Consider the following 23937-nt stretch of genomic DNA (forward strand, 5'->3'; position numbering starts at 1 on the left):
GTGCCAAGCCAAATTTCCTCAGCCTCCTGAGGTTGAAAAGGCGCCGTTGTGCCACAGTCTGTGTGAACAGACCATTTCAGGTTGTCAGTGATGTGCACTCCGAGGAACTGGAAGGCAATATTGAGCAGCGGTTTCACAATGCTTTCAGTCACTGAAAGAAAATGTTTAAGTCATTATCGAATGAAACCAAAAAAGGCAAAGTCGTGGGCTCTGAAGTGCGTACTGTATGTGTGCGTTTGCATACAACCACTGAAAGTGCTCATGTCAATGGGAGGAGCACACCTCTGTAATGATTTGATCCTGCAGTTCCCTGGGACTATCGCAGCCAAACAATTCAAGCTTCCAGCAACCTTTAGGCCAAAGACACACACACACACCCACCCCTTTAGGTCAAACATCTGATCTGCCAGGAGATCCTACTCCTTCCCACTGGATCTCATTATTCTACACTGTTAGAAATCAGTCAGCATTCTCCTTGCCACAACCACCTTAGCGCACTATTCCTTATTTACTGCACTACCTTTACAAAAGCAGTGCACTACCTTTACAGAAGCAGTGCACTATACAGGGAATATGGTGCTATTTGAGACAGAGCCTGTGTCAGAACCATTTAAGTAAATATGACGTTTGAATGCATCATTGGCATCCCAGACAGCTCAGAGACCATCTCAGACGATCAGATGAAAGACATGACCCCAGGACCCACTGATAATGGTGGGTGAAACACTGGTAAAGGACACAGGGCCGTTTTTGTGTCTCCTACCTGAACATGTCTCCCAGTCCTTTCAGCATGCCTTTCTTAGCCTTGTTCTTGCTGTCCTTCTCTTTGTCCCGGTCTGGCTTCTTTTTGTCTTTCCCTCCCTTGTCCTTCTTCTTGTCTTCATTGGTGCGGTTGCCGTTGACCAGCGATCTCTCTGTGTTGGGCAGTGGGGTCAGATCTGCCACAGTGGACACAGAGTCGCGCCCGGACCGAGAGCTCTCCTCTGTGTCCTCCTCCACTAGAGAGATGGAGACATGGAAAGAGATTTATACATGGGATAATTATTAAGTCCTCAAATTCTGACCTGTATATGCAAGGCATAACTTGAAATGCTGGGTCAATTCTTCATGCAGCGATATCAACGGAAGATGTGCATTAACGTTTGGTTTATGGATCCGAAGTAGTTAGATCTGTCCAATAGAAGTCCTGCTTCATCTTACATGTCTCCATGCCCTCGTCGTCCTCCTCGGTGGCTGCTGGCCTGTCGTAAGACTTGTCAATAGCGGCCCGGAAGCTCTCGTTACAGCCACGCCCCCTGATTATGCGTGGGCGTGGCCTGTGGAAGGGCATGTCACCGTTGAGCGTCACCTCGGCAACGGCGGTCTGTAAACTCTCCAGAGAGCTGGACTTCTTGAGGCCTAGGGAGGGACCCACGTCCCTGGTGGAAGACCCTACAAAGAAGCAACAGTATCCAAAGTTAGTTGATTGATAACACAGCTTTGAGTGAACTAAAGGAACTTTTGTATTTGCAAATGCACTGTTTAACGAAAGCATTTTGTTATTGTACTTTACTGCCTGTGAGTTGAAATGAAAACTTGGGATAGAACTCATTTCTTACACTATGTGACACAACCAAAACAGGTTAAGTTGCATTTGGAAAAAGGGGATCAACTCAATTCTGATACTAGATAAGCCTAAATAAGTTTTGTTTTAGAGAGTAGGTGTACAGTACATCCTTTTTCCATCACTCACAGGTTGAAGGGGTATTGTAGAGAAGGTAGAGCGGTATGGAGGTGAAGAGAGAGGATGCATCTGAAGTGACCGGGGCCCATATAAAAGTAGTGCACGATATAGGGAATAGGGTGCCATTTGGGATGCAAGCAAAGAGGGATAGATTACCTCAGGGGAAAAGGCCAGCAGGCTCGCTCTAATCCCCAGGGTATACTGGAGCAGAGGTACCGGGTAAACAAGAGGCCCAGGGTACTTCTCAAATGGCACCATATTCCCTATTTAGTGCACTACTTTCGCCCTATATAGCATTTTTTGGGAAGCAGCTCACACTTTAATGTGGGTGGCCATGGATATGGTGGCTGCTTGCCTGGGAAGGAGTGGGAGTGAGGAGAAGTGGAGCGGAGCGGAAGAGGAGTGGAGCGGAGGAGGAGTGGAGCGGAGTGGAGCAGAGCAGAAGTGGAGCAGAGGAGAAGTGGAGAGGAGGAGGAGTGGAGCGGAGGAGGAGTGGAGCGGAGGAGGAGTTGAGAGGAGGAGTGGAGCAGAGGAGAAGTGGAGCGGAGGAGAAGTTGAGCGGAGGGGAGCGGAGTGGAGCAGAGCAGAGGAGAAGTGGAGCAGAGGAGAAGTGGAGCGGAGGAGAAGTGGAGTGGAGGAGAAGTTGAGCGGAGGAGGAGGAGTTGAGAGGAGGGGAGGAGTGGAGCGGAGCAGAGGAGAAGTGGAGCAGAGGAGAAGTGGAGCGGAGGAGGAGGAGTTGAGGAGTTGAGAGGAGGGGAGGAGTGGAGCGGAGTGTAGCAGAGGAGAAGTGGCACAGAGGAGAAGTGGAGCAGAGGAGGAGTGGAGCGGAGGAGGAGTGGAGCAGAGGAGGAGTGGAGCGGAGGAGGAGTGGAGCGGAGGAGGAGTTGAGAGGAGTGGAGCAGAGGAGGAGTGGAGCGGAGGAGGAGTGGAGCGGAGGAGGAGTTGAGAGGAGTGGAGCAGAGGAGGAGTGGAGCGGAGGAGGAGTTGAGAGGAGTGGAGCAGAGGAGGAGTGGAGCGGAGGAGGAGTTGAGAGGAGGAGGAGTTGAGAGGAGGAGGAGCGGAGGAGGAGTGGAGCGGAGGAGAAGGGTGAAACCTGAACAAGCAGGGCTGGTGACTATTCATGTTCATCAGTCTGTCCTCTTAACGTTTCACTGAAGCAGCAGCTGATAGGCTTTCATTCATCAAAACCCATTCATTTGGTTTTAGCGTTCAGCCAGAGGCCGCACCGCACGCTTTCCAGTCACACCTCAGCGGTAGTCTTAAAAATTACACTAACTCATACCTCTGACAGACGGCGGGAGTCAAGAACAGCAGGCAGTGGTTTGTTTGAGAAAGAGTTTTGGGCGTTTCAGAGAGTCAGACCTGGCAACCTCCAGCCTCCTACAGGTCTGCGCACTGGCATGTTTGTTTCAGATATTCCGCCCTGGCAACTGAGCCTTATGTAAATACATGGCTGTGGTTTCAGATAGCAACCTCCAGCTTCTCCGTTTCTGCACTAGGCATGTTTGTAGGTTTCAAATGGTCATACCTGGCATCCAAGCCTTCTACATATCTACTTGCTATATTGTATTTACTTCGCCACCATGGCCTTTTTTGCCTTTACCTCCCTTATCTCACCTCATTTGCTCACATTGTGTATAGACTTATTTTTCTACTGTATTATTGACTGTATGTATGTTTTACTCCATGTGTAACTCTGTGTTGTTGTATGTGTCGAACTGCTTTGCTTTATCTTGGCCAGGTCGCAATTGTAAATGAGAACTTGGTCTCAACTAGCCTACCTGGTTAAATAAAGGGGAAATAAATAAATAAAATAAATAAAATCTGCACTGGCATGTTTGTATGTTTTAGACAGTCAGACCTGGCAACTTAGCTCCTACATTTCTGTAGCTAACATGCTTGTACGCTTCAGATAGTCAGACATGGCAAACCAGCTCCAACATATCTGTACTATCGATGCATGCTTGTACAGACTGCCACCCTAGTTAAACAGGAGAAAACCCGTGTCGTACAGAGATCTATGATGGTGCCTTAATATAACAAATACAGCTATCAATCACCCTGCAGTCGACTGGCAGGTCGAACAGGGAATACCCTGGAAGCGTCCTAAATAGCACCCTTTACCTTATATAGAGCTCATGGAGCTCTGGTCAAAAGTAGAGCACTATGTAGGGAATAGGGTGCCATTTGGGACGCAGCCCATTTGTGGCTATAGGACCAACTAAAGCTGCACATATCGAGTGCCTTCAGAAAGCATTCATACGCCTTGACTTACTTCACATTTTGTTGTGTTACAGTCTGAATTCAAAATGGATTAAATTGATTTTTTTTCTTCACCATCTACACAAAATACCCCATAATGACAAAGTGAAAACATGTTTTAGAAATGTTTGCAAATTTATTGAAAATGAAATACAAAAACATCAAAATGTACATAAGTATTCACACCCCTGAGTCAATACATGTTAGAATCACCTTCAGCAGTGATGAGTCTTTCTGGGTAAGTTTCTAAGAGCTTTCCACACCTGGATTGTGCAACATTTGCCAATTATTCTTTGAATACATTTTTCAAGCTCTGTCAAATGGTCTGGCCATATATGTTCAAGTAGATTTAAGTCAAAAATGTAACTCAAACACTTAGGAACATTCACTGTCTTATTGGTAAGTAACTCCAGTGTAGATTTCACATTGTGTTTTAGGTTATTGTCCTGCTGAAAGGTGAATTAATCTGTCAAGTGTCTGGTGGAAAACAAACAGCCAGGTTTTCCTCTAGGATTTTGCCTGTGGTCAGTTCCATTCCACTTCTTTCTTTATCCTGAAAAACACCTCAGTCCTTAACGATTACAAGCATACACATAACATGACACAGCCACCACTATGCTTGAAAATATGGAGAGTGGTACTCAGTAATGTATTGGATTTGCCCCAAATATAACACTTTGTATTCATGACAAAATGTTAATTGCTATGCCATTTCATTTTTCATTATTACTTTAGTGCCTTGTTGCAAACAGGATGCATGTTTTGAAATATTTGTATTCTGTTTCCTTCTTTTCGCTCTGTCATTTAGGTTAGTATTGTGGAGTAACTACAATGTTGTTAATCCATCATCAGTTTTCTATCACAGCCATTAAACTCTAACAGTTTTAAAGTCACAATTGGCCTCATGGTGAAATCCCTGAGCGGTTTCCTTCCTCTCCAGCAACTGAGTAAGGAAGGATGCCTGTATCCTTGTAGTGACTGGGTGGTTTGATACACCATCCAAAGTGAAATCATTAATAACTTCACCATGCTGAAATGGTTATTCAATGTCAGCTTTTTTTTTACCCATCTACCAATAGGTGCCCTTCCTTGCGAGGCTTTTTGGGGCTCCCGAGTGACTCAGCGGTCTAAGGCACTGCATCTCAGTGCTAAAGGCGTCACTACAGACCCTGGTTCGATTTCAGGCTGAATCACAACCGACCGTGATTGGGAGTCCCATAGGGCGGCCCAGCGTCGTCCGGGTTAGGGTTTGGCCGGTGTAGGCCGTCATTGTAAATAAGAATTTGTTCTTAACTGACTTGCCTAGTTAAATAAAGGTTATATAAATAAAAATGTATTAATTAATTGGAAACCTGTGTTTGAAATTCGACAGATAATTGTATGTGTGGTGTAGAGATGAGGTAAGTCATAAAAAAATCATGTTAAACACTATTATTGCACACAGAGTCAATCCAACTTATTATGTGACTTGTTAAGCACATTTACTCCTGAACTTATTTAGGCTTCCCATAACAAAGGGGTTGAATACTTATTGACTCAAGACACTTGATTTATAAAAATGTAAAAAACATTATTCCACTTTGACATTATGGGGTATTGTGTGTAGGCCAGTGACCCCAAAACAGCTACATTTAATAAAACATTTATTCAGACTGTAACACAACAAAATATGGAAAAAGTGGAAGAGTGAATACTTTCTGAAGGCTCTGCAGGCACATAACAGACTGGAAACTACTGAAGGAACTTACGTTGCTATTTGCCATTAGGGAGCCCTATATGCATTGCCCTCTCCTAACCTAGTGAAGTCCTTGACAAACATGTGGCTACAGTCTGTGTCAACAAGGTCCTATAGCCAATCAGTGCAGAAGAAGGCCCACTGGGCCAGGCTATCTAAGCTATTGTGTCCCATCACTCCCCACTCCCAGGCTGTCACTGTCTCAGTCCCAAACGGCACCCTATTCCTTATATAGTGCACTGCTTTTGACCAGAACTCTTATGTTCCCAGGTCAAAAGTAGTGCACTAAATACTTGGGACGTTACTCCCTCTCCACGGCTGTAACTGTCATCAGTTTCCCCAGGATTGGGGATTTGTTTTGGGCCTGCTAAATGGCCCATGTCCCATTTAGGGAGTGGATGTATATATTAGAGAGGGAGAGTGTAGCACAGGGGGAGAGAAAATAAACCCTGAAACACTAAAGATAATAGCCTGAAATCTATTAGCCTAGCTACAACAACAGAGTTATTAGGGCAAAATTAAAAGGGAAGTTTTTTTACCCAAAGCTGGGAAAACCTAAAACATCAATTAAATTGTAGGTGGGTGGTGATCATGTATTTTTCATTTGAACATAAATCTAGTTGAGATATTTTGTGGATGTCATTTTACACAGGCAAATAAAGTACATATGTGGCCTCTTCTTTGCCAAGTCTTGAATTGGAGGTTAGAAGCAACAGGTGCGAGTCCCAATTGGCACCCTATCCCCTATATAAAGCACTACTTTTGACCATGGCCACCCTATGAGCCCTGGTCAAAATGAGTGCACTAAGGGAATAGGGTGCCATTAGGGACACCGCCTCGGTATCTCGTTAGTGACTGCTCAGACACCGTTTGGAGCCTACAACAATGTCCTAACAAGGGACATTAATGACATATTTAGTCTCATTTATGCACAGTAGTCTGACTACGATACTACCTCCATTTTCTGTTGTTTCCCTTTCTTTCTCCTGCTTTCATTGTGCCTTTCGGCTAAATCCCATCCTTCAAAGGATCTGCTATTCAGAGGTGGCTGTGAAAACACACACGGCTGACAATGATGGATGACTTGCTGTCAGTTTGCAGCCCCAGCCAAGGACAGAGCGATTTCGCTTTCTCTCCATCTCTCCCGCCCTCTCTCCTCCCATTCCCTTCCACAGAACAATTAGCAGTGCTGCTGCGTCTTAAGAAGAATCACTGCCTAGTCCATATTCACCAGCCCACAATTCCACTGCAATGACCTCAAACTGTCTTAATGTTCTATGTATTCTCATTGTGATTGGTGGATTCTACATTCTAAAGCAGGTCTGGAATCTCACAATGAAATGGTGGGAGGGACTGTGGGATGGATGAGGTGTCCGTTCTCCCTCAGTGACATGTCACTCCTTACCTGGTGTGTTCTCTTTGCGAGGGGTGAGGTTAATCTCGTCGGCTACTGTTAAAGGGGGGGGGCAATAAACATTTAGGATCGGTTAGTGAGTACATTCCACATGCAAACATTCCAGCAACGTTATTGTACAGTAAGTACATCATCACATTTTTAGGCAATTTCAAGGGCAATCAGGAAACATGCGAGACAAACAGACGGACAGGGAAGTGAAGAGATTTAGGATAGCAATCAGGGCTATTGTGATATAAACACGTGCAGGACTACAGTAATTCAGTAGGGATAAGAAGCAGATTAGATATCGTCGGCTCAGTCCCAAATGGCACCCTATTCCCTTTATGGTGTACTATTTTGACCAGGGCCCTATGGGGAGCCCCATTTGGGATGCAACCATAGTGTGGGTGAGAGGGAAGATTACTGTCAGCCAAAGCAATCAGAATGGTTTCATTGCCACCTCAAGTGAGCTGAAACGTGGTTCTGAGGTGTGACGGGAGACACAGTCAGTACTTAAACCTGTTTGATGTCACACAAAAGACAGCGAATTGCATCACATTTCAATGACAGACAGTAGAAGCCACAAATATTAGGCTGTGCAACGCAAGTCTTATAGATGCGATTTACAAGGAGGGGGGTATGTATGTGCCTAATGTGGGGATTCCTAACAACTCACAGGGCCGGTATCACAGACACAGAGGGCTAGGCTTAATCTGTGTCTGGTAAACCAGCCAATAACGTCTTGCCACCGGGCAGGCATGACCTAAAGGGAGTCAATGAGAGGGAGGAAAGGAACCAGATGGTTTCCTTCAGTACCTAGATCCATGCTCTTGGACTTGCGTGTCTTGATGATCTCCAGCTGACTGGCATCTCCAAACTGCTTTGTCCGTTTCTCTGACATGCTCTGTCTGCCGAAGCCCTCCCTCTGAAAGGCTCCGTCTGGGTCGGTGTCATCAGGGCTCAGGGTGCTACAGGAGAGGGAGTGATGGAGATGGAGAGACACGCAAAGACAGAAAAAGAGTGAGGGAGAGCGAGAAAAATGGTGAGGGAGAGAGAAAGAGAGTGGGTGAGAGAGGAAAGACAGAGGAAGACAGGAAAAAGAAACAAAGGGATGAGATTATTCCAGTGGTTCTAGTGTAAATCAAACTGTCATTATCAGTGAGCTTCAGTGGGTCTTCAAATCATCAAATCAAGCCACACATAGAATCTAGGCCATATTTGATAAGCCACTGATTAAGGTAGAGACTGATTAGGGCTGGACCAGCTACAATCACCACACACACTCAGCCCAACCCACCCAAGCCCTCTGACGAGAACTCAGGCTGGGCCTCATCATCACGGACGCAGCAATGCAAATGGCAACCTATTCCCTATATATAGTGCACAACTTTTGACCAGGGCCCATAGGGTAGTAGGGCACTATATAATGAATAGGGGGCAATTTGGGACGTATCCAGGGTTACAACGGCCCTACACGCCCAGTTAAGTATGCAGCAGGTGGGTGTGCCTGTGTGTCCTTTCAAAAAAAGATAATGGGACACACTGACCTTGTCCTTGTGTATGCTTCAGTGTAGAATTAGCCATATATTTACCTTGTTCATTTTTCACCATTTGTAGAACGCAACATACAGAGGAGTGAAATAGCCTTCGACTTACCCTAAATCTAGCTGGTTCAGCGTAGGAAAAACAGAGGAATCTTTTAAATACACAGTATGAGGTCTAATTTGCAGCAACTGAAATAACATTCCGTCGCGAAAACTTAACAAAACATGGTGCCGATTATCAAAAGGAATGTCAAGTCTTAAGACAAGTAGTATATGAAAATCAGTCTAGATGCAGAAAAAACATTTGATTCAGTGAGATGGGATTATCTATTCCAAGTTATGGAAAGATTTGGTTTCAACAAAGAAGTGATACAGGGCATCAAAACACCGCATTCATGTCCGGCTGCCAGAATAAAGAGTAATGGACATTTGTCACGAACGATAAGTTTAGAACGAGGGGCAAGACGAGGCTAATCTTCCACCCACGCTCTTCTCCTTGTACACCGAGCCGTTGGCACAGGCAATAAGACAGGACCCATCTTCAGAGGGGATAACAATAAGAAGCAGTGAACATAAGATATTCATGTATGCTGATGTTCTGTTATTCCTTAAAGCCCCAGGCTCAAGTGTACCTAGATTGATGATGTTTTACAAACATTTGGAACATATTCAGGGTATGTGCTTAACGTACACAAGACCCAAGTCCTAGTATATAATTACACCCCACAGCAAGAGCTGAAGAGTAGGAAGAACTTCCAGTGGACCTCTCTTCATCTATTAAATATCTTGGGAGTAAATCTAAAAAGATACAGCCAAACTCTATAACAAGAACATCTATGATGACCTGGACAGGTGGAATTCACTTCCTTTGGATTTTAGAAGCAGAATTGAAACAATCAATATGAATATCCTGCTGAGGTTACTGTATTTGTTCTAGAAATCCCACCTAAACAGTTTAGAGAATGGGATAAACGGATATCAAGGTTTATCTGGAACAGTAAGAGACCAAGAATGAGATTACAATTACCAAAAAACAGGGGGGGGGGGGCTGTGACCTTACCAAGCCTAAAATATTATTTTGTGTCCGCCCAATCAATTCAGAATACGAATCCAAATTTTTATTTTGTTTTATTTCACCTTTATTTAACCAGGTAGGCCAGTTGAGAACAAGTTCTCATTTACAACTGCGACCTACAGAGGTACCTACAGGTTCGATACTACTTTTTAAAAGATATAAAACTGATTGACCCTCGGGCACCTCAGAAATTGATAACATAATTCACTAACGCATACAATTTGGGGAGTATTAAAAAAATATATATATTTCAAGTCTTTACTTGGAGATTTTATTTTCAAAGAAACACTCTACAAACTATATTAAACAGAAATGGGAGAAGGAACTTAACTTGAATAACTGATGAAACATGGTTGAACATATTTGAGACTCAACTAAGCTCTACCAACTCAAGGACTTCTCAAGGAATTCTGTTGGAAGAATGTTACACGTTTTCTCATAACACTTAAACTGAAATGAAAACAGACTGGTCTCCCAACACCTTGTTGGAGAGAATGCGGGCTATCAAGGGCGGATCACACATTGAAACTTACTGGGGAGAAATAGGACCTAAAATTGGAAAAAGAATGGGTTTTGACATAGAACTAACATTCATTTCTTTGTATTTGGGTGAAATACCTGATAAATTACACAATAGAGAAAAGTACCTGTTGAAGTCCTACTGGCATCTAGTAAAAAGGCTATCACTAGGAAATGGCTTCAAAAATACCCTTTTTAAAGAAATACATTATTATGAAGCATATGACCTTTTGCTTTAAGAACTCATGAGGAGAGAGGCCAGGAATACTGGGAAAAATGGGTTTCGTACTTGAAAAATGTCTAATTCAAAAAGATGTTACTGTCACTAATCTGATGAACGTATGATGATATGTGCTGTACCTGCCAGACCATGATTTTTGGTTTTATATAAAAAATAAATGTAATCTTCAATAAAAACGTCAAATTTTCTTTTTTTAAAGGAGTGTCAAGTCTGATACATTAACAGTTGATAAACAGTTTCACAGGGAGCTACTAGAAGGAGCAGTATGTGAGGCTGACTAGGAAAGACACCCTATTCCCTATGAAGTGCACTACTTTTGACCGGGGCCCATTTTCAAAGTAGTGCACTATGTAGTGAATAGGGAGCCATTTGAGAGTCACACACAGTCGCCATCAGACACACTGGAGATTTATGACCGGAGGAACTAGGGCAACTTTCTGAGATGGGGAGAACATTCACCATGACACAAGGGCATTTGCTGTAACATTCTCTGGTCAAGTAGTGCACTATGTAGGGATCAGGGTGACATTTGGGATTGTCCTCTGCTCTCACCTCTCATTCTGAATTGGAATTTCTTTGGCCCAAGTTGGAGGGACCTCCACATGGAACCCCATGTCGTCATGGGAACTGGAAGACGATTGGTCAGAGAGGTGGGCAGGAAGTACAGGTGGCCGATCGTCTTCGATGATGACAGTGTCGTCCTGGGGCATGTTGACCGTAGGGGAGAGCTGGTAGTTACCTGTAGGACAACATGGAGGAGCAGATGTATTTATTAAACATGACTTAAGCCTATGCAACATTTTAAGCAATTAAAAACAGTTCTGTATTGTGCAGTAGGCCAGGGGTTCCCAAACCTTTTCACTCGGTGCCCCCCTTCCAGCATTGGGGAACACTTTTTGAAATGTTACAGTATTCACTGCGTTCAAGGTTTCTTTTGTCAGTTTATAGCTCTAGGAAACTGTGCAGACACAGTGATCGAAGTTATCCAATTGGCCAGCGGTAGGCCTATCCTGTAGGTAGGTGCACTTGATTTGATCTCTGGCCCTGCCGGGTAGGCGGCGTTCTACTTTCAGACACATGAAATGGATCAAAATGGGAACACTTTGCCTTCACGGTGCTGGAGCTGCTGAATCAAGTGGGATCCCGAGTGGCGCAGCGGTCTAAGGCACTGCATCTCAGAACGAGAGGTGTCACTACAGACCCTGGTTTGATTCCAGGCTGTATCACAACTGCCCGTGATTGGGAGTCCCATAGGGCGGCGCACAATTGGCCCAGCGTCGTCCGGGTTAGGGTTTGGCCGGTGTAGGCCATCATTGTAAATAAGACTTCTTAACTGACTTGCCTAGTTAAATAAAAGGTTAAATAAATAAAAAATAGTGCACCAACTGCCAACAGCAAAAAACAAATACAAAACATAGGAATGCAAGGCTTTATCATTGGGTTTATTACAGAAATGTTTGGTGATCGACTAGAAACGCCTTGGAGAACGACCAGTCTATTGTGATCGACCGGTTGGGGACCATTGCATTACACAACAAGGGGAAAGGGGGACACCTAGTCAGTTGTCCAACTGAATGGCTTCAACTGAAATGTGTCTTCCGCATTTAACCCAACCCCTCTGAATCAGAGAGGTGCAGGGGGGTGCCTTAATCAACATCCACGTCTTCGGGGAACAGTGGGTTAACTGCCTTTCTCATATACACACATTTAAAGCGTTAATTGAATATTCATTTGACATTTGATATATTTATTTGATATTTATTGGACATTTGATCCTTTGATATAGCAACATAACTAACTTACCACAATAATTGTTGAATTTAAAAGCAGCCCCAGACTGAAATTCTCAATCAGCATCTGTCATGACATTCTTAAGAGTCATTAGAGTGTGATTAACGCAAGCTGCGCCATTGGGAAAAATATATAACTACTTTCTTTGGCACGCTCACAGACCGAGGCAAAAAGAAAAAAGTCCCATTTCTTTGTATCCAATTGAGGGATTTAAAAACCACATTGATATGCAATGCAGGACTTTCTGCAACACTGTCTTTGTGGGTAACTGACTGTCTATAGAAGGATGGTTTCTATGCTGTATAAGAGCCCTACACAATAACGGAGAGAAAAGTTCATTTGTGTTAGGAATCTGTTTGGGTCTCATGGCAGGAGAACAGGACTTTCTACCCAGGACCTGAGGCCAGGGTTAGTGTTGTTTCTCATAGCCTTTCACACAGAGGATGTGTGGTACCAATTACATCCACAGTTCCGACTGCCTGGCCAACTTGCATGGCCGGATGAATAGTAGTGTGCTTAAAGTTCAGGCCGTGACCAATCTTAATAGAGCCGAGTGTGTGTGTGTGTGTGTGTGTGTGTGTGTGTGTGTATATATTTAGTGTGTTGTTGATCCTGTGGTCTCTAGTCCCTACCCCTGCTCTGTGTCTTTTCAGGGAACTCTGTGGTGTCGGTGAGCCCTCAAACCCAGTAGGGGACTTTTTCTCTCTCAGCCCACACACACACACTGTCCCTTAACAGACCAATGGACACTGAGAATGGTTCTATGGTTCTTTACGTAAATGCCACTGTAGATGAGTTTGAATAAAGGTGGCAAGCACTGAGTAACCCAATGAATAAATCAACTTTCATTCATGCTCTTTTTTTTTTTTCTAGAAGCAAATCAACTTTCTGGACGGACATCCATCCATACGTAAGAGTGTTATTATGGGTAACAAATGGCACCCTATTGCCTTTATAGTGCACTACTTCTGACCAGGGCCCATAGGGCTCCGGTAAAAGGTAATGCACTATAAAGTGAATAGAGCGCCATTTGAGCCTCAAACTTATTTGGTGGACCAAGCCAAGGTCACTCTTCTACCAACAACAATGGTGCTGACAGGTGAGCAAAACTCACAGCTCCTGACTAGGTGGGATTCCCTTAAAATGAAGGCTGTTTACACTAGCCATAATACAATCAGAAATTGACTAGGTGGGATTCCCTTAAAATGAAGGCTGTTTACACTAGCCATAATACAATCAGACATTGACTAGGTGGGATTCCCTTAAAATGAAGGCTGTTTACACTAGCCATAATACAATCAGACATTGACTAGGTGGGATTCCCTTAAAATGAAGGCTGTTTACACTAGCCATAATACAATCAGACATTGACTAGGTGGGATTCCCTTAAAATGAAGGCTGTTTACACTAGCCATAATACAATCAGACATTGACTAGGTGGGATTCCCTTAAAATGAAGGCTGTTTACACTAGCCATAATACAATCAGACATTGACTAGGTGGGATTCCCTTAAAATGAAGGCTGTTTACACTAGCCATAATACAATCAGAAATTGACTAGGTGGGATTCCCTTAAAATGAAGGCTGTTTACACTAGCCATAATACAATCAGACATTGACTAGGTGGGATTCCCTTAAAATGAAGGCTGTTTACACTAGCCATAATACAATCAGAAATTGACTAGGTGGGATTCCCTTAAAATGAAGGCTGTTTACACTAGCCATAATACAATCAGAAATTGGGACAAAGGAACAACAGTTACAGCTTCTTTACAGAATTGTCTTGTCTTCAGCAAAAGCAATTATCAGAGACGACGTGGAAACAGACCGGTGAATTTTGAAGAGGAGCAGGATTTAATAGCCGAGAAGTAGAAAGGCAGGCGGGCCAGATGAAATGAGAGATGGCGAGAGGTGAGAATAATTGGGCGAGAGAAGAGGGATGCAGAAGAGAGAAGGTTATTTTTCCACTGTCCAAGTCCATCTGCCTAATTAGCATAAGCAGGGGAATTGCCTTCAGTGCACTTCTTGAAAAAAAGGAGCCGTTGCCTAAAGAAGAGAATAATTTACTGAAGTCTCTTGTCCTCTGTAGCTAATTGTCATAGCCGTGGGGAATCTCTGCACAACAATGGGAAAGTGATCAGAGAAATCCGGCAAAGACAAAACCTTTGTTAGCCCTGATCATGACTAGTCTTAACTAAAACAATACAACGAACTCATTTTGCCATTGTATTCTCAGGGGCAAGCAACATCACAGAGTCTAGCTAAAAAGTGTTGAGGTTCAAAGTGATGTACTTATTCTGTTTTGAATTTTGGATGTAAAATAGCATGTTTTTCAAACCAGCAAGCCGACAGTGTTCATGCCGTCTGCAATTCAGTCTGACATTACAGACGGCATGCAATCTGAAAGCAGCACAGCCTCTCCTGGCCAATAGACTACTACTGAAGCAAAAATAATGCAACAAGCCAGGGTTGTGTTTTTATACCTTGCACAGTCGTCGTTCAGTTTCAGCTATTCCCATATCGGGCTTGGCTTATATGAACTGAGCAACGGTTTCCTGGAAATCATGCGTACTCCCCAAACCAATAGAAGAACAGCAATCCAGGTAACTCTACTCTAAACATTACGGCGGGTGTGCACACCGTCAACGCGCATCCAACTGAGGCGACCACTTGGCTACACGGAAGAAAGCCGCGCGACTGAATGAAGAAGTCAGCCATATCTCAACTCTGCCGTTGTTGTACAGAGCCTTAGGGTGGTTAATAAACTCTCGTCACGGAGAGATTATACTGGTTGAAACTACTGGTGCCTCAAGGGAGACAGCAGGAGCGAACCACAACACCGCAGGAGAGGATGCATCTGGCAAAACGGCAAGGGATGATCTGGATGACATGACGAAGTACAAGGACATCGTCGATAAAGTGTGATATACACCCAGCTATAACCTGTGGCATCATCTCAAGAGAGATGGGAGAGCGGGTGGGAGAGCAATAAAGGCCACGGACCCCCCCCACGAACGCCCAAACCAGGCTGGGGGGACTATGGAATGAACCTTTGGGCTTATGCACATTGACATTACCCCAACCGGTGGAAAACACCTGAATCCTAAGGGGGAATGGGACAGCGAGGAACATCTTGAAGAAGCCACTGGGTCTCTCATTGAATTCCTTGATAAGATAAAGGAAAAGTTCAACTGGAACAGAGAGAGGAATCTGAAAGGAGGAATAGCTGCCAATGTGGGGGTTGGAAATATCCATTCACATAAGGAGGTGGATGTGAAAACCACTGGAGGAGACTACTCCAACGATGATGTTGCCAGAGCTAGATGGTACCATATATATTGGTACCAAGACAGAAATCCGTATTGCCAAATCTGATGAGCAAATGGCTGATTACACCACTGAGAGGGACTAGTCCAATAATGTCACCAGAGGGAGGGTGCTCAATATTCCAAACGTAATGGTAATAAAAGTTAACTGCAAATGTATCTGGAGGTAAATGTTTGACGTCAAAATAATTCACAAAACGTTATATGACAATGTATCCCTATTATGATGGTTGAGTTCGATTCTAGTTTAGTTTTTTTTATTATCCACATGAAGATAATTTACAATAACTAACTTATTGCTAACTTGTTTGTATTTTATGTAAGAGTGCTTATGCTTACAAGGGCAACTCTCCCACTTTTCAACCTATATTCATAATCCCCAGCACCAAACCAGTGTGTACATATGCAAAAACGGCACATTTCAACGTACTGTAGAAAACATATATAACGTTCAAAAGTTCTACCCGATGACATCAAACGTTTAAACATTTGAAAAACAGTGATTTTCAAACAACGCGACTCACAGTGACCTGAGGAACAACAAAACACTTAAAACTTTTCAAGTATGAGTATTATAATCTATATATCAATTCATGTGAATTGGAAAGCTGAAGTGAACTGTAATCATAGAGATGAATGAAAATAAAATGTTCAGCCTACATTTTCAGCCTGGTGATTTATTGTCGGCTGAAATTTGTATTTTCATTCATCTCTACGATTACAGTTCACGTCGGCTTTCCAATTCACATGAATTGATATAGAGTATTGTAATGTAACATCACACTAACATCGTCTAATGAAACATTTGGTTAGAAAACTTAATCTATGACATATGATATGGTAAGTAATGCCCTGTCTAGTACCATACTTGTATGTGTAATCTAATAGACAGAACAGCTACTTTGTTTTCTCTGTAACCAGGAGTGATGGTACAACTAGGAGCAGGCTAGGTATAACTGTGCCAAGCTCATTTGATCTCTAAATAACTCCCTGTCTGAATCGATGACATGGAGAGACATTGGATTGGAGACGAAGTGTGACAGATACTGTTTAAAACCTCTTAAATGTAAAGTCCCCAAAATGTTTATTTTACACGTTTTCAACAAACATCTTACAAAGTAAGCTTTGATTTGGTCTGTGTTTGAGCTACAGCTACAAGGGTGGTATGAAATGAATCCTTAGGTTGGTAGGAACAAAACTAGCCTCTTGCTGGATGTTATCTGCTATCTGATGATAACAGTAGGACTTAAATGGCAACATCGAATGTCTACCGAGTGACTATCTTTGCGCTTGACAAATGATGATGAAAACACTTGGATATCCCCTGTATGTCCCCCGACATCCATATCCCCTGTATGTCCCCCGACATCCATATCCCCTGTATGTCCCCCGACATCCATATCCCCTGTATGTCCCCCGACATCCACCACGATGTTTGAGAGAGGTAGGTGTCGTAGAGATGTCGTTTTTTTATAGTGAACAATAACTTTTAGCCACATCCAGTGTGCAATTACCACATTCGGACACTTTGGCGAGGTTGAAAGGACACTTGAATGTACCCTGGATAATCCATAACACCACCACAATGTTTGAGTGAGGTTGATATGGTAGAAATTGGGGTTTTATACTGAACAAATAGCATTTAGGGATTGCATATATGTAAAAGCACTGGAATGACCTAATTTACAGACATATGTCAATTGGAGAGGTTTAGGGACACTTGGAAATGTCCCGTGACCACACCTGACACCACTTACTAAAACATCTGCCCATTTCTAGTTGTTAGGTCTATCAATCCCTTTTTTTCTGATATTGTTCACATGTTGTGGAAGCCATCTGATGTGTTTCCAGCTCTGGGAATCAATAATTTACTTATAGCTTGTCAATGACAGATTACTTTCAAAATAAAACGGTTATTTTGTGTGACCCTGATGTTGTGTATTCTGAACTACGTAACTCCTATCTATCTTCTGATCATTTCCTCATAATCTCCCAGATGTCTTCTTTCCAAACATACCATGTTTTGGCACGTCAGAATCATGTAATTACACACGAACAGCAGTTACTTTTGGGTATGTCTATTTATGATGAAATGTACATTTTGCCACTACATCGAAGTTAGTCTACACAACAGATAATGATAAGGGTGTCTTCCAAAGCTCTTTTAGGGGAAAAACTGAATCATTAAAGGGATAGTAATTTGGGTGAACTCTCCCTTTAACAGTTCATAAGCACTGTGGGAGGAGAGGGACTTGAAAGGGTAATGGAGGGGAATAGTTGAACTGCATTGTAAATATTTTATTCGCCGTCTGTTTCTCAAATGGCACCCTATTCCCTTGATAGTGCACTACTTTTGGGAATAGGGTGCCATTTGGAATTCAAACACCGTTCTTCATCCTCTGTTAAACGACGCCAGTGAATTAAATACTGGTTTATAAACAGGGTTGGGCGGACTACTTGTAATTAGTTACCGATTACAGTTACATGAAAAATTAAGTAATCAGTAACGTAATCCTCTGGATTACTCAAAATGAGTAACGTAATGACTTTAAACACCCAGGCAGATGAGAAAAAGTAAGAAACCCGCACACTGCTCTTTATCAGACTTTATGCATCAGAGCTTTTCTGAGTGTTTATAATTTGCACCCTTATGTAAACAATTGCTCTACCCACATCTGTATTACGCATCAGATGAGGTTGGAGTTGAGGGAAAATAAACATGTGTTACCAAATATAACAATGTGCATTTCACAAGTATTCTTATAAAGTGTGTACATAATGCATTAAACAAGTCTGTAAAACCACAACCAGGACATCGACCTACCAAGTAAGTTTTCATAAATCATTGGGTACAGTGCAAGAAAGAACGTCAGAGTAACGAAAGCTCTGCTTCTTTATTTTATTTAGAGATATCACATTTAGAGATATCCCATTTAGATAATTCATGTGGGACTCATTCACCAGCTGAGGTGGTGGTTAGTTCGCCAACTCTAAATATAGCCTAATTATTGCTGATTGTTTGCCATGTCATGTATAGGCCTATATCTAACAGTACATGTCATGTATAGGCCTATATCTAACAGTACATGTCATGTATAGGCCTATATCTAACAGTACATGTCATGTATAGGCCTATATCTAACAGTACATGTCATGTATAGGCCTATATCTAACAGTACATGTCATGTATAGGCCTATATCTAACAGTACATGTCATGTATAGGCCAATATCTAACAGTACATTTCATCTATAGGACTATATCTAACAGTGCATCTCATGTATAGGCCTATATCTAACAGTGCATCTCATGTATAGGCCTATATCTAACAGAGAATGGCCGACATGAGTGCCCCTTCGTTCAATATAAGAGTTGATTAATAAAATGTCAACCTACAGATAAGCATGGGATCATCTTCTTTTCAACATTAACAACTGTTATAACAGTTTTTTCCCGCATTCACGGTTTGAAATTTTGCACAATCAGAAAGTGCACTGTAAATACACTACAAAGCAGTAGGCAGAACTCTATGGAGTCCAGACAACTGTATGACTGACCAGTGGGCCAGGTTTAAATTGTTTGACAGCCTTACCTACTCATTCAATCAACTGGAATCCAAAAAGAAGCCATCCACCCTTGAGGGCGATCATCTAGACAACATTTTGCCGAGTTGAGTGCATGTGAGAAGTCCTGAGGGTGCGTTAAATGACAGCAAGGCTGACAAAGCGGTATCAAATGTTCTTTTTGATATTGGTTGAAGTAATACTAAACGTAATCAGCTGTTTAACACATTTTTTAAAGTCATCCGGGCTGATTACAATTAGGTAATCCCTGTTGCATGTAATCCGTTACTACCCAATACGGTTTATAAACGGCTTTAACTTTATTCCAACCACTTTAAATCGGACATTGACACAAAGCCTGACAGACAATTCCTAACTGCTTTGAGTTCTCTAGGTATGCAAAGACATAATGAAGAAATAAACTCAGCGTGCTATGAACCATGGGATTTGGGGATTTTCTAACCAGAATGACTCAAATTAAGGCACGCAAGTGAGTCACGCAACCAAGATGACAATCTAAGGCATAACCGTCAAGCTGTTGTTTAATGGTTCACAATAAGCATTTGGTGACACTTTAAACCTGGAACGTCAACAGTTATATGCTCTGTCTCTAAAAGATCACATTCAGGTCATTGTATCAGATGTTAAAATGGGCTGACAGTGCAACAACAATCCTGCTTAGGATACATTAGACTGTATCAGTATGTAGATATCCTGCAATAGGTTCACAGTGAAACACTGATCAAGGAAGTGGATGGACGCAGAGTGATGTAACAACATATTAATGGGTCTCATACGCTATCTAAATAGATGAGAGTGATGGCAATGTAAGAGCAACATTCGGTTTAGGGCTACTCCAATAGAGAAAGTAGTACCTTCCCCTGTGGTCCACATGTGTGTTTTTACAGCGGATTATTTGATCTGCGACGATTAGGTTTGTCAACACAGGAAATGGCGTAACTGACCGTGCTTTGAGTTTCCATTCAACTTTCAGCTGATCTTAATGTCTCGGAAAATGTCAAGGAAAAGGTTGCGTATGATTTACAGCTCAGGGGCTCTTGTATGGTGCAGAGCACCTTCTGATTGATTCAGTGGTGTGTGTGTGTGCTCTGTGAATCCCTGAGCTCTCTGTTTGCCTGATCTGACAGCGCCTCAGGCCGAGCCCGAGAGAGAAGACCAGGTGTGTGTGTGTGTGTGTGTGTGTGTGTGTGAGGGCCTTGGTCTGACAAACAGCGAGACAGGATGGCAGGCAGGCAGTTTGACGGGAAGAAAGGGATTTTAACGGTCCGGCAACAACTGAGCGGCAGAGATTCAATCAATCATAGAATTTAGATGGCAACCAGCCTGTCGCTAGGCCAGATGTTACAACACGAGGTAGTGGTGTACCTATTCCAGTCCACCTTCTCTAGTATATAAGATGGTTAAAAGTGAATACTTTTTATCAGTAGGAGTCATCAGAAATGGTGTCTTATAAAGTTCTTAGTTTCAATTATTTGGCCCATGTTGTTCCAGTAACAATAGCACATTATCTGAGCTTGGCTCAGGTGTGAATGGGCTGTTATCAAACTGTTACGTTCCAGTTTGTAGAGTGTGAATGACAGACAGATCAGGTGCTAACCCAGCAGTAAGGGTGTGAGAAGCTATAGGGCAGGGGTCAGTAACAGACGGCCGGCCCAAAACCGGCCCGCGAGTGATTTTTTGAGGCCCCCCCAAAGTTTTTAGTAAAACAAATTGGGGGCTATTTTAGTTTTGGGTAAAAAAATAAAAAACAGGAATTGAGCCAAAAATGTGTTTTATTTAAGAACGTATTTCCACGAATAAAAAAAAGACGTGATCGTGTCTCACTGTATTCAAGGTATGAAATTATTGTTCTTTTCAAATAGAATCTCTTTTTGGGCTTAGTTGTGGTCAATTTGCAGTGTACAAATTACTATAATTACGTTGCGCCCGGACCATCCCCTCCTACAAAAATCTCCCGCGGCTTAATCTAGTTGCCTACCCCTGATACAGTGAGTCACACAGAGTAAGACTCAACATTGCCAATGTCCATGCTAAAACGGGTTGTATCCATCTAGAGTCCTCCAGCTGTATCTAAGGGATCACCTGACTCACCCATCATCCTGTCCATCAGAGCCTGCTGTGGCATCAGGTTGTCGTCCAGGCCCTCTATGCCTCCGTACAGGGAGTGGGAGATACGACGCTCCCGGTCTTCCAGCAGGGAGGAGTTCAGGAGGGCCTGCTCCGGTCCCAGGGGGCTCCCTGGGGCCTCCAGCTACATACAGATGGGTGAGAAGACGGGTACAGTCAGTACATGACATATTGGAAGAAACAATCCTTATTATAGTGGGAAGGTGCAGTACGAGACGGAATTCTCCCTTTGGTACATTGGGATTAAATCTTGATCTTAAATCTTTAAAGAGTTTGAACTGGCTCAATGCCACAACCCCATTATCGCCCTTTCACACTCACGGTAGGATAGCAGCAACAATGGCAGCTTAACTTATAGATAATAATAATCCCCTCCGTGAGGGACAGGCAGACTGGTAGAGGCAGGCTAGCCTGGTGCTAACATTAGCCGCAGCACCACCACGACCCCGGCTAGCTAGATAAATGACCATGGATTTCCAATAGCAGTTAAGACACCAGCTGTCAACATTCCCCCCACAGGAGAGCAGCAGCACAGTGACATTTCCCTCAGGTGTCTATGGGACACACTGCTGTTTAATGGACAAACAGGCCATTTGCTGACTATGTCACCTTTAAACACACATGACTGAGGAGGAAGTGGGGTTGAATGTGTATGGACCATAGAATTCCATCGCAACAGTAGAAATGACAGGATCTCTATGGTGTGGATGCCCTCATTGTTCGCACTTAGAATCTCCTATATCATTGATTTGAACTATAGGGACTGCCTCCTTGACAGATTATGCCTAGTCGAAGACTAAGAAGTATTCTCAAAGGAGATTCTGCTTTGAAATAGCATTTTTTTTGGTCCAGAATTTGTGTCTGGGAAAACCATCCCTTTAGCGGTGCTGGAAACTTACTTGAGCCCATTTGAATTACATGAGCCCGTTTATAACTGCATAAGCAGCTTCTTAGTAGCAATAATAATTGGTTTGGATGTGTGCATTATTGCAGAGACAAGAGGAAGGACAGAAAGTGTCCGTCCGTCCAGACATGTTCTTGTATTTCTGTATATTATTATTTCTAAGGAAGTAAGTAAAGGGAAACAGTTGAGTCTCAGCTCCTGATAAGCTAGGCTAGTCTCTGTGGAACTAGGGCAAGGAGCGATGTGGAACTCAACATCGAGGTGGTGGTGAGGACAACAGTTGAAGAGAGAAGAAAAAAAAAACTCTGGGAGAGGGGCCAGAGGGGCCCACCTAACAACACTAAGTGAATACTTCTCACACAACACACATCCCTGACCAAGAAGGTTCTGGGCTCAGGCTGGGCCACGACACCACCATTAGAGGAACAATTCTTGCCCAGCAACAGAGAATGACTGTTTATCTTAGACATAGAAGATGACTCCGCCTAGTCAGATATTATAAATATGGGCTTGTGTTAGTTGTCAAATCAAATGTATTTATAAAGCCCTTTTTACATCAGCAGATGTCACAAAGTGCTATACAGAAACTCAGCCTAAAACCCCAAACAGCAAGCAATGCAGATGCACAGTGGCTAGGGAAAAACTCCCTAGAAAGGGAAGGAACCTAGGAAGAAACCTAGAGAGGAACCAGGCTCTAAGGGGTGACCAGTCCTCGTCTGGCTGTGCCGGGGGGAGATTATAACAGTACATGGCCATTAAGACCAGATTGTTGTTCAAGATGTTCAAACGTTCATAGATGACCAGCAGGGTCAAATAATAATCACAGTGGTTGTAGAGGGTGCAAAAGGTCAGCACCACAGGAGTAAATGTCAGTTGGCTCTTCATAGTCGAGTATTCAGAGGTCGAGACAGCAGGTGCGGTAGAGAGGGAGGGAGAGAAAGTTTGGGGTAATTTAAAAATGTCCATGTTTTTGAAAGAAAAGCAAATTTTTTGTCCATTAAAATAACATCAAACTGAACAGAAATACAGTGTAGACATTGTTAATGTTGTAAATGACTATTGTAGCTGAAAATGGCTGATTTTTTTAATGGAATATCTACATAGGCGTATAGAGGCCCATTATCAGCAACCATCACTCTTGGGTTCCAATGGCACGTTGTGTTAGCTAATCCAAGTTGATCATTTTAAAAGGCTAAATGATCATTAGAAAACTCTATTTGCAATCATGTTAGCACAGCTGAAAACTGTTGAACTAATTAAAGAAGCATTAAAACTGGCCTTCTTTAGACTAGTTGAGTATCTGCGGCATCAGCATTTGTGGGTTCGATTACAGGCTCAAAATGGGCAGAAACAAAGAACTTCCTTCTGAAACTCGTCAGTCTATTCTTGTTCTGAGAAATGATGGCTATTCCATGTGAGAAATTGCCAAGAAACTGAAGATCTCGTACAACACTGTGTACTACTCCCTTCACAGAACAGAGCAAACTGGCTCTAACTAGAATAGAAAGAGGAGTGGGAGGCCCCGGTGCACAACTGAGCAAGAGGACAAGTACATTAGAGTGTCTAGTTTGAGAAACAAATGCCTCACAAGTCCTCAACTGGCAGCTTCATTAAATAGTACCCGCAAAACACCAGTCTCAACGTCAACAGTGAAGAGGTGTCTCCGGGATGCTGGCCTTCTAGGCAGAGTTCCTCTGTCCAGTGTCTGTGC

The 23937-nt window shown here is 43.0% G+C and overlaps 1 protein-coding gene across 6 annotated transcripts in view; it reads right to left on the reverse strand.

Moving 5' to 3' along the window:
- LOC106568841 (partitioning defective 3 homolog) overlaps window positions 1-23937 on the reverse strand; it is a 239994-nt gene that overhangs the window by 75675 nt on the left and 140382 nt on the right. For 4 of the 6 annotated variants that reach the window (XM_014139556.2, XM_014139557.2, XM_014139555.2 and 1 more), the window contains 6 exons: window positions 21287-21446; window positions 11048-11234; window positions 7933-8084; window positions 7126-7170; window positions 1201-1431; window positions 764-998 (listed from right to left, as the gene is read on the reverse strand). In XM_014139556.2, the coding sequence (XP_013995031.2) occupies window positions 764-998; window positions 1201-1431; window positions 7126-7170; window positions 7933-8084; window positions 11048-11234; window positions 21287-21446 (1010 nt within the window). The remainder of the gene's footprint in view (window positions 1-763; window positions 999-1200; window positions 1432-7125; window positions 7171-7932; window positions 8085-11047; window positions 11235-21286; window positions 21447-23937) is intronic. The other 2 variants (XM_014139559.2, XM_014139554.2) reach the window with 1 other exon arrangement.

Source organism: Salmo salar, chromosome ssa14, assembly GCF_905237065.1.
Source record: "Salmo salar chromosome ssa14, Ssal_v3.1, whole genome shotgun sequence".
In the NCBI taxonomy this organism is placed as follows: domain Eukaryota; kingdom Metazoa; phylum Chordata; class Actinopteri; order Salmoniformes; family Salmonidae; genus Salmo; species Salmo salar.